The 11,876-nt window shown below is 33.2% G+C and overlaps 1 protein-coding gene across 1 annotated transcript; it reads right to left on the bottom strand.

Moving 5' to 3' along the window:
• Positions 1 to 975: 975 nt before the first annotated feature.
• On the bottom strand, positions 976 to 5,527 carry LOC130947810 (uncharacterized). The gene is made up of 8 exons (XM_057876526.1): positions 5,246 to 5,527; positions 5,027 to 5,170; positions 4,204 to 4,271; positions 4,064 to 4,114; positions 3,889 to 3,948; positions 3,333 to 3,791; positions 2,820 to 2,936; positions 976 to 1,487 (listed from the first exon to the last, which is right to left on the bottom strand). The coding sequence occupies exons 1-8, from the start codon at positions 5,370 to 5,372 to the stop codon at positions 1,452 to 1,454; spliced, it is 1,062 nt and encodes a 353-aa protein (XP_057732509.1). The 5' UTR covers positions 5,373 to 5,527; the 3' UTR covers positions 976 to 1,451.
• Positions 5,528 to 11,876: the final 6,349 nt, after the last annotated feature.

Below are 11,876 nucleotides of genomic sequence, written 5' to 3'. Positions count from 1 at the left end.
AGGTTTCGATAAACGAAAAATGCTTCGGAGACGGAGTACAACTTTGAGAATAAATTTAGGTAATTATTAACTTAAGGAATTATTTTAAGGCTCGAGTGCGACTTCAGGACTACTTTAAGATTTAACTCTATAATCTTGACTCTCCGTTTATCAAACATTACTTTTGAGTATAGGTGTGTGCATTTCCGGTAAAAATAAATTTGTTGTCCAAATTAATGTTAAATTATTTGATGATAAGATAACTGTTTGAAAAAAAAAAAGCACAAAAACTGACAAAGCAGCCATTACAAGCAGGGATATGTTAGGGTACACATTTTGTTATTCACACAATCGTTCCACTAAAGAATTATTCTGATGGTGTGTTATGTCATAATGTCAGCAATCTCATCCCACTTTACTACCTACATGAATTACGATATTTAGAAATTACTTTATACGACTTTGCCTATCTGTTTTTGTGGAAAGAGAAAGAAAAGAATATTTTGAAGTGTAACTTTGCACTAAATTTACTCAAACCATTTTCCCTTATCCCTCCTTCTCCAATATAATAATAATAATAATAATAATAATAATAATAATAATAATAATAATAATAAACCAAAAAAAAAAACACACACACACCCCTTAAGCCAACTAATAGAAAGATTGGTTTATTTTAGAGAAATATTAGCATGCTCCTCTACCCATTTAATGCATTTTCAAAGAACAATTATTATTCAGTATTTATATTTCATATAATTTATAACTTATAAACAAAACTGAGTAGTTATGGTTGCTATTAGAACATACATTAACTGTCTCTTAGAAGCATAAAAGTATTTCTTCTTGTTTGATAGCACTTCCAAAGCATAAATTTGCATAAAAGTGAACCCCTATAACAAAGACCCAAATCATCGATTTTAAATCCAACACAATGAATAGCATTTCATATTTGCAAAGCATGACCTTCAAGGTCATCATTGCGAAATGTTTGGTCTTAAGGGTCAGGAAATGCAAATATCTTCTCAACATTTCAATCCCGCTACGCCACTTTTATATGCTAGAATTTCCTTCTTTATGATACAAGAACATGGGCTTTGTATACCTAAGGTTTGTCTGATTTTATTTTCGTCTTCATTTTTTTAACAGGATTTTGTGAAAGAAAAAGTAAATAGACGAATACAAAAACAAAAACATGATCTAATTGCTTTCACTTTTTCTTCATAAAATCTTGAAAACAAAAATTACTAAAACAACCAAAGGTGTTATACATTGAAGTGGTTGTTCTTGCTTGAGATGTTATGTACCTTCGAGACTTCGCTCGTGCTTTGTTAGAAACAAGAAATGAATCTAGAAACCCTAAATCCCGTAAGAATTAAATAAAACCGTTGAAACATACAGACTTACATACTTTAGCATCCAATGAGAACATCCATTTTACCAAATTACAAATCCTCACTCATGCTCCATGATCATTGCTTCAGGTTTTTCAATGCTGCTGCAAAAATCTAACAATTAAGATAAAAGTACTAGTTAGTTCAATTATATGCTATTGCCATTTTCTGTTGTCCATCGTCAAAATTTGTGTCGCATTTAAGAAATCAGAAGTAAAAAGACTCTGATACAGATACTTCAGACTTGTGTTATGGTAAAGTATGAATTGTTTTAATGTTTTAATGACCAGTGCTAAGCGAATTTAAGCAAGACTAATATATTCGTTTAACTGCACACACGTAGAAAAGCTCACTAAGCATGTCCTACAAGATATCGAACATCTATTTATTTGAGATTGCGGTGTGTTTCTATTTTCTTGAATTTGCTTTCAGATTCAGAGACACAAAAAAGGTAATGGTCTAATCGATGTATAAACTAAAGTGGAAAGAAATCAACATCACTTATTATATTATAATAAACAGAATTCACACCAGCTTTGCGAGTTGGTTTATCATAATCCAAAAAATATATATTAAACAATCTACTCTAGAATTAGAATCAAATATCCACAATGTTAATTGATCCCAAGATGCAACTGTATACAATATATTAATGTTGATTCCATTGATATACTACCATCAAAGTGTTAGAATATATTTAGGATATTATGGATTAGATAAATATTGGGTGAACAAGTATCTTTGTAACCAAGTCTCCAAAAAGTTACTGATATTTTTTCTTTTTTATTAACAGAAAAAAATTCTTAAAACCAAAATTTTTAAAAATCAATACAGAAACATTTGGGAAAAAAAAAAACAGAAATATTTTGATAAAAACAAAAATTCTATATAAATGACAGAAGAAGAAGAAACACGCCAAGGGAGGAGAAGAAAAAGAAGGGAAAAGAAGAAAAGAAACAAAACAACAACACAGAAGAAACAAAAAATGCAAAAAAAAAACAGCAACCAGAAGAAAGCAGATCAAGGAGGGAGGAAGAAGAAGAACGTTTGGTGTATCCTACTTCACCTAGCATTACTGTACTGTTTATAAAATTTCTGGATACATTTCATATTGATTTTATGTGGATTTTATTTTAGGCTAAATTTCGTCACTATGATTAGAGTGTATCTTTAACCAATAAATAGACACTCTTCGGTGTAGATTATCAAGAATTCCATCACAAAGTTCATATACTAGGCATAATTTATGCACTGTCCCTTTTGAAAAAGAAAATATATAAACTACGTTTAGTCTTCCACCAAAAGAAAGGTAGGTTCTTTCTTCTCTGTTCTTTTCAATTATTTCCACAATGTTTTGCTCGAATCATGTAACTACAAGTTGAAGCTAATATATGTTAACAGTTCAAAATAAAAGATATATATTGATCAATTTACAGAAAGGGATACCTTAGATGGTGGACGTGGAAAATGTCTTGAATCAGATTCTATACCAGTAGATTGGTTGTCCTTACTTCTTCCCTCATACCTGTCACGATTGCTTTTCTCTCTGTATTCCAGACTCCCCTGATCAAATTCCTCATTATGATAATGATATTTATGCAAAAAAGTATTATATACAATGGCTCAATTATTGGAACTTTCTTCTGTTGGAAAACGTGCATTATTAATTAAAGTATCTGCCTAAATAAATCTGAGATAAATAGAAAAGTATTTTGGAGGAGGAAAAAAACTGTTTAGAACTTTTTCCTTATGTAAAAAAAATAAAAAAAAAATCTTTAACAGCACCTAAATCTAAACATTTTCTCTGTTGAAAGAAACTCACTAATGACAGAATAAGAGTAATTACATAACTAGGCATGAGATTTGGGTTTTGCAAGAGATCATATAGGTCTAGCCTCCATGTTGCTACGGATGTGCAAAAGTAACAAAAGCAATTACACATAGTAAGAGATTGCAGACCTTAGTGGGTGGCTGCAGATCAGCAACAGATGATTGATTATCCGAACTACTTCCCTCACTCTTGTCAAAATTGCTATTCTCTTCTTGACTCAATGGCAGTGCCCCATTATTGAATTTGTCAGTTAATTCAGAGGGTGATGCATTATTCTTTGGCATAGATCTTGTCCGTGATCGTAAATTATAAGATCTTGCATGTTCTGTCTCCTCATGTGTATTATTCCAAGAAGTGCTAGGGGAATTCTGATCCTTCTTTGAGAACTGAGTAGCTGCTGCTCGTGCCCCAGCTATGGCTGCGCTTATACTTGATGATTTGTCCACTTCAGCTGCTTTTACATTGGGAGTAAGCGTGGCAATACAACCTGGCTTTAACGAAAACATATCTCGTGGATCTGGAAGTGGAAATTTCACTGGCAATGGACCTTTCACTGGTGATAAACCTCTAACTGCAGCATCATGGATCTTCAAATAAGCAGGGAAAAAAATAAGAATCAATCTCCATTCATTCAAACAAAAAGCTCAGAAATTATATGGATATTTTAAACCATATTAGTATTACCTTCCTCTCCAAGTTATAAACACCTTGGTATCCCCGCATCTCAAAAGGAATCAACAATTTCTGTATAAATAGCAGAGAAAAATACACATTGTTGAGCAAAGAAAGAACAGTTATCAATTTTTTATTATACAATTATCTGGATTGCACAGTACAACAATAACAAAACAGCACCAACCTGTGGTTGTTCACATAGCCAACAGTAATCAGTTTGTGCTTCTAGCCTTACCTGAGTGCAAAATGTGATAAACTTATTCAATATAATCAGAATAATTTTGAATCAAATTCAATTAAATAAAAGGGGTTGGTAGTTAGTACCCCTTCAGGAACCATGTCCCAGCCAGCAAGCTCCTCACGCTTTAAACAGCCAACAACTTCGACACATCCTGCATCAAACAATCAAGTGTGAGATAAAAAAAATTCAAATAAAAGTTGAGCTAATACAATATATGAATTTTATTTTTATGTCCTGCCACTGCATCGTTTCAAGAAAGTTTGACACTAATAAACAATCAAGTACTGTCATATGGCAAACAACAATGCTATATTGAAACAAAAAATTAGCTACCAAATCAGTCATCATATATTTTTGTATATTTATGCATGCAGCATGTTGCCTCACATATTTTTCCAATAAAATAATCAGCTATCAAAATATCAAACTAATTATAATAAAATAATCAAACTTATGATAGCAAAATCATCAAATTTTTTTACAGCACCATAATCAAAGTTTTTCTTGAACACCAAATATGTATACCACTGAATGGTGCTGAATTTTTGGATACATGTAGCATGGTTGTATTCCAAATATTTGACAAAACAAGTTTTACAAGACACTATCTAATTGGATGGCATTATAAAACAGAGTAATGTTAGGAAACCAACTTTTTCGGCCAACATCAGCCAATTTTTTTAAAATTATTTTGTTTATCTTAAATTCTTAATTCTAGATCTTAAATCATGAACCAATAATCCTAAATTATAAAGCAAACCCTAAAATTGGCTAATATAAGCTAACTAAAAGTTGGTTCCTGAATTCTCTAAAAAACACTCATTTACACCCTGTAAGAGCAGGTGCAGACAGTTCTTTAACCTATTACATAGAATAAGGGGTTGTTGCGGTGCTGGCGGTGCATACCAAGAAGCCTAGAAACGGGGTAGTGTTCAGGGAACTTGATGTCAGTGACGCCATTGAGGGCATAAATCTCTTTGTAGAAGTACTCCATTGCTTTGATAGTGGACTCATCTGGGACCTTACTAGCAGCATGAATCCAGAGACGACCTTAACAATAAAAAATCACAATAATAAATTTACTTATTAGAACTTTTTAGAAAAAGATGTTAGTTAGTTACTTACCAGTGATGGGAGAAGGCCAGGACCTGCCCTCGACGTGCTTGATGCCATAAACGAGAAGAGATGCCCAAGGCTGGTGCATAGTGAGACATGGGTTTCGGTAATTGCCAGAGTTGTTCCCTTTTCTCATAGCTATTCTCTTTTCTATTAAATTCCCAAACAGACTAGAACAAACCTCACTCTACTATCAGATCTCTTTCTGACTTCGTACTTGTCTTCAACGCTTGAACAATACTTCTCCTCCCTATTGTTTGGGACTTTTGGGTCTTGAAACTCCATCAGTTTCAACAAAGAAAACAATCTTAATTGAAAATCCAATTTTAACCCTTCCTTTCTTCTATTTCCTTACAAATCCCTCTTCTTTTCTCTTTTAAATTTTAAATTTTAAAACGTAAATAAAAACGCTAATTTTAAGTTTTTAACTAATCTTGTTTGGTTGCAGTCAACATGTCATGCTATTTTTTAGGGGTTTTTTATAAATAAATAAAACTAAATATCTTATTTATCAATGTATAATTTGAGAGGTATTTACTTATTATTTATCTTATTTACTTATTATTTATCTTTCATGGATTTTAGACGTACATTTCTACCAAGTTAATTAAAATTTAAATTTAAAATCAGAATAGAATTTTGAAAAAAATTAATAACTGAAAAAATTAACAATTAAAAAATTTTAAAATCATATAAATTTTATAATTTTAAATTTTTGAAATAGAAAAAATATATTTTAAATTTTTTTTATCTAAAAATAATACTGTATCAATGTTAAAATTATTTAGATGAATAACTAATAGTGAATATCGAATTATTTTGGATGGAATTATTGATTTGTTTTGGTGAGTTTCTAAAAAAATATATTTTTTTAAGTTATCTTTTTTTAAAAGATCTTATAGAAAAGTAAAAATAATTTTATATTTAGATATGTCATACAAAAATATCTTTTTATCTACTTATCTACTTATATATTTATATATAATATATTAATATATTATTAATATATAATATCCTAAAATTGGTTTTTCCCCAACTAATAAAAGTGAGGTGTCGATTCTTCATGAATTCATTTTTTCGCCAAAATGAATGCACTATATTCTCTTCTAAGTTTATTTTATAAAAATATCTTTATTATAATTATACTATAAATAGCATTTAAATAATAATGCATAATTATACTAATTTAGAAAAATATCTTTATTATAGATATATAAAATCAATATTTAATGCATTATTAAACTACTTATCAATTATCAATCGAAAATAATAATAATAATAATAATAATAATAATAATAATAATAATAATAATAATAATTATTATTATTATTATTATTATTATTATTATTATTATTATTATTATTATATGATAATGGCACTGATTATTAATAACCAATTTATATTTCTCTAAATAAATTTATTTTAGAAAAATATTTTTATTATATTTATATTACAATATTACAATTAATATGTAATACCCGGTCTAACCGAAATTAATTAAATAATAAGTTAAATAGGAGCGAATATGGTTGGAAGATTTGGCAATTGGAATTTGATGATTTAAATATGATATTTGGATTCAGTGAATTTTTCCGAGTCGGAAAACATAGTTTTTTGCGTAAAAGCGCGCAGTGAAATTTTGACCGGCAGTACCGGCTGAGACCTTTCTGGTACTACAGTTGAGAAAATTGATTATGAGTAAATAAGATTAAGAAATGAGGAATTATAATTAGGGGAGGCAGAAATATTTGAAGTGTGATTTAGAGAGCTAATCTTAAAGGTTTTGGTCCAAAATTGGGCCAACGAAAAAAAATAAGTGAACCGGGTCTAAGTGGGCCCAAGACCCAACATATATAAACAATAGTTATGAGCATTTCAGCTCATTTTACCCTAAAAGGAAGGGTTGGGGCGCTGAATTGAGAAGAGAGAAGAGAAGAGAGAAAGCCTAACTCTCTTTGATCTTTAAACCACCATAACTTGAGCTACGGGACTCCGATTGACGAGCCGTTTGCGGCCACGCGTCGCTCTTCTCATCTCTGCCCAGTTTTTGAAATTCCCCACTGTTACACATTTTTGGGTAGTTAGTGTTGAAATCTTGTAATTTTGGGTGTTTAGGGATACTCCAACATGGATTCTAAGTGGGTTCTATCCCTACTTCATATGGGCTGAGGTAAGAAGTTCTCAAACCCTTGTGATTTGTCATTTTTATGAGCCTTAGGTTGATGTATGTATGTGAAATTAGTTATGTTAGTGTATTTGGTAATTTTGATGCACAATTGGGAGGTTGGTGTTGCTTGTGGAGCTTTGGTGAGGGTTGGTGGAGACTTCCATAGAAGAGGCTCAATTGGTTTGGCTACAAGAGGTACGGTTTATGTTTTATTTAAGTACCGTGTGGTGTGATGAGAATTCCTAGGCTAGATGCCCCTAGGATTAAGTTTGGATTGTGTAAATCGTTGGTGCTAATATGCATAATTAGTATGTAATGTGAATTAATGATTGGGTTGAGAATTGTGTGGCCTTGTATGCTTGGTGTATTGGGAATTTGATGTATTGGGTAATGAGTATTGATTTGTGGTTTATGCATTTAAATTGTGAACTTGGGCCGGAGGCCGTGAATCTTGGGCCGGAGGCCGGAAAGAGGTAAAGAAGGTAAGTTGATGTGTGCATTGTATGATGACACAAGTGATTGGATGAATTTCAGATAATGAATATATGAATGATTGGGTTGGTTATTGAATAATAAAGTTTGAGGAGTTGAAGTGTGGAATTTGGTAATTTTGGGTGAAGTGGTATAGATGAGGTATGTTTGGTTTTGGTTGGGGTATGTTATGTGGTCATATATGTGATCATGATTATTGATGCCTTGATGGTATGATGATGCATGAGAGATATGTATGTTGTGATATATGCTTGAGAAATGATTAAGGTTGATTTGTGGGTGAAACCATGTGATAGTGAGCATGATATTGATTATGTATAATGATGATTGATTGGAAATAGTATTGTTGGAAATTGGGATGAGGAAGGATGTATGACATGTTGGCTTTCGAACTTCTTCTTATTCTAAGCTAAGTAAATTCTAGATGAGGGGGGTAGATCAAACATTTGAATCAAGATAAGGACGATGAGCAGAAGGAAGAGCGTTAGGCGAGTACAGGAGTACTATCGGTACTGCTCTCGTTATCATCGGCAGATATGCCTCTTGTTCTATTAGCGGAGGTCTTTCTCTACTCTACTGCTGTTGGATTCTAACCCGTTCCCTGGTAGTAGTGGCGGGAATGAATGAGGGGCAAGGTTAAAAATCTATGGGACCACTAAAAGAATCTCTCGATATCAATTATAGACCAACATCCGGACGTGAACAGAGGGTTTTTTGTGTTTGTAATTTAGCCATTTGTTTGAAATGGGTAAAAATAGTTATATGGCAGTTTTGTGAATTGTGGTAATGTGTTAGTGTATGAGTTGAGGAGGCTTAATGTCGATTTTGATATACTTTGATTGATTTCAAATAAAATGGATGAAATTGGCATGTTTTGGTTGATTTTGAAAAGAGTTGGAAATGGCTTGTTTTGAAAATGGCACTTTGCGGTTTTGAGTGAAAATATGGTTTTTGGGCATACTTTGACGGGACATAACATGAACTGCGGATTTCTGTTTTGTGCCAAACTTATTTAAGAGTGAAATTGAATCCAAGATGTCCATGCCGTTCGAAGAACGGGTGAAAAACGATTTAAAATGAGAAAGTTATGTCCGTCGGAAGATTGGGGTTGAATCTGTGAATTCTGCAGCTTTTAACTTAAAAAAAAATTTTAGCAGAATGACCCTCCACGCGTAGTCGCACTTGGCGTGTACGTGTCGTTCTTCAAGAAGGCACCATCCACGCGTGCGCATGGTGTGCGCGTGCGCATCGATGCGCTGCACCCAAAGCCTAGCCATTTTCCCGAGAGTTGTGCCAGTTTTGTGCCTGGGGCTCAAATGCACCCACGCGTACGCGTGGCTGACGCGTACGCGTCGTCTAGCTGTGTATCAATCCGCGCGTCCACGTGCATGACGCATACGCGTGCACGTGACCCAGTTTTCATGCCAAAGTTGATTTTTGAGTTTTAAAAGCCAAATCTCATACTTCTAAGCCTCCGATCTCACCCCTTATGTATTAAATCTTTATGATATGCCTAGCAATGAGGAAGGAGCTAGGGGATGTGGTAACTTGTGAATGAAGCAAGCGGAAAAGTTGTGAGCAATGATGATCAAAGATGATTATATGAGATATGGAGGATGACGGTGGAAGTACCGTGTATGCCATGAGCCGAAGGGCTATATTTATTGATAAATGGCTGGTTCTTGATTGAACCATGAGCCGGATGTCTGAGTTATTGCCGGGTTACGGCAAAGCCATTATTGATTATGGCTGAGTATAAATGCATATATGATTAATGAATGAATGTGTTAAATGGATAATAATGTAAAATGTTGAAATGTGATGTGTGACCCCGGGTAATAGGCAGTGGCATTGTCCACTTGCTCCGGGTATGAGAATGTTTATGATAAATGAGTTTAATTATGGAGTTTTGAATGAACATATTTGTGATACCTGGGTAGTAGTAAGGGTGGTGGTTCGTCCCGCTTGCTCCAGGTTAATGTTTGAGATTTGATAACAATGTAGATTGCTTTTAAATTGAACGAATGTATACTCTGATATCCTCGGCAGTTGCAAGGGTTGTGATTCATCCCACTTGCTCTAGGTCAGAGATTGTGACACTTGGGTAGTAGCGGCGGTAGTGGTGAATCCGCTCGCTCCAGGTTGAGCTTTCAAACACCCGCCTGGGTAGTAGCCGCAGTAATGGTTATTCCACTGGCTCTGGGTCGAGCGGGTAGTAGCAAGGGGGTTGTAGCTCAAGCCTACTTGCTCCGCAAGGGGTGTTTCTGTCCAATGGTTAGCTACCAGGACATGTCGGGTTGGCTATATAACCGACAGATGATATCATCAGCCATAGGGCAGGCATACATCATTTGCATATGTTTGAATTGTTTAGGTTTGCCTATTTGTTTTGGATTTCTACATTATATATGCTATGTTACCTGATTATGTGCTACTTGTTCTACTTGTACCTTATTTGTGTATTACTTGCATGTATTGTTTGTGTTTGTACAACTGAGAGGCCCCTCATGCTGGTGTCGGTGGATGTTGGGGGCTATTCTTGATGAGATGAATTGATGATACGATTGCATGATGATGATGATCATTGAATGAGATAATTTGAGCTCCCTGGGAAGACGCAGTGATGAGGTTTCACTAGCTCCAGGTGAGGGTATGATGTATTGATACAAAATTACTGAGGCAGAATAACTGGTGATGGTTTTGTTTATGATTCTGAGTCTGATTCGTGGAAGAGTCAGCAAGTTGGGAAACATGTGAAGCATGAATTAGTTTTAGCACTCCTTTATGACAGTTGCCTATTCATGGATTAGCGAAAACCTAGGATGGATAATTGTTGAAGAAGTTTAGGATGCTTAGTGAGTTTTATTGCAGTGCATTGTATTTATTTGGCACTTTTACCGTACTGGGAACCCATGGGCCCGGGGTTCTCATTCCGTATATATCTCTTGTTTTTCAGATACAGGTCCAGGTGCTCAGAAGTGAGCTGTGGTTCGTCTGAGAGACGGCGTAGATCTTTATTTTCTCTATTGTGTGTTTTGCTCAGAATCTCTCCACCTTTGTTTTGAAAAGATTATATTATGTATTGAACTCTTTTGAACTTGCCTATAGAGGCTCTCATGTTTCCTTTGGGAGAGATTAGGATATACTGTTGTCAACTACTTTCATACTGTACCCTAGCTGGCCTAAACTTTGCGGGTCGCGACTAGTGGCTATTTACTTATGTTATATATATCTATCTGTTATCTATCTCTTAATCTCCTTTATGCCTTGTCCGTATATCGCTTTTGGCTTCACATTTTATCTTTTTGTTGTCGAAACGTGAGTGATACGTCTTCGCGATTTTATTTCTACTCTTTTCAGGCTTCTCGATTAATACTCCTTTCGAATTTACGTATATTTATATATTAAAAATCCACCTGAGAGTCGTACCACCGTAATATCATTGACTTATGACTCGAGCATAATGATTTGGATATTAGGGTGTTACATAATATTAAATAATAATGCATAATTATATTAATTTAAGAAAATATCTTTATTATATATCTATTCTATCTATTTTATATATTTTATTATATAAAAATCGAGTTTTTGCATTTTATGATGGAACTGATGTGACATGCTCTTAAAGTGTTTCGTAATTTATTTCATTTAATTCGTTAAAGCAAATCATTTATAATTAATTAATTATATCCATTAATTAATTTGATTAGACATTCAAATATCACCATTTATTATAATTTATATAAATTGATTAATTATATCAATTAATTAATTTGGTCAATTATATTAATTATTTGACTTAAATGGAGAAAATATCAAAATATTTAATAAATAATAAATATGATAACGAAATATATGAATTAATTTAATTAGTTTATTTTTCTTAATACCATATATTTATACAAAATCAAATGTTTTATACTTGTTCACAATGTTATTAATATATTTTATTTTTTGCTCATATTTTTTCATTAATT

Source organism: Arachis stenosperma, chromosome 9 (genome assembly GCF_014773155.1).
Source record: "Arachis stenosperma cultivar V10309 chromosome 9, arast.V10309.gnm1.PFL2, whole genome shotgun sequence".
NCBI classification, from domain to species: domain Eukaryota; kingdom Viridiplantae; phylum Streptophyta; class Magnoliopsida; order Fabales; family Fabaceae; genus Arachis; species Arachis stenosperma.
Note: the sequence above shows the minus strand (reverse complement) of the source record. Positions and strands in the feature narration are given on the sequence as shown.

Coding starts and splice junctions, on each gene's coding strand:
- LOC130947810 (XM_057876526.1), bottom strand. CDS start 5,372: ATGAGAAAAGGGAACAACTCTGGCAATTACCGAAACCCATGTCTCACT. Junction 4,272..5,026: donor CCCCGTTTCTAGGCTTCTTG/GTATGCACCGCC, acceptor TGTTTGATGCAG/GATGTGTCGAAGTTGTTGGC. Junction 4,115..4,203: donor GGGACATGGTTCCTGAAGGG/GTACTAACTACC, acceptor TTTTGCACTCAG/GTAAGGCTAGAAGCACAAAC.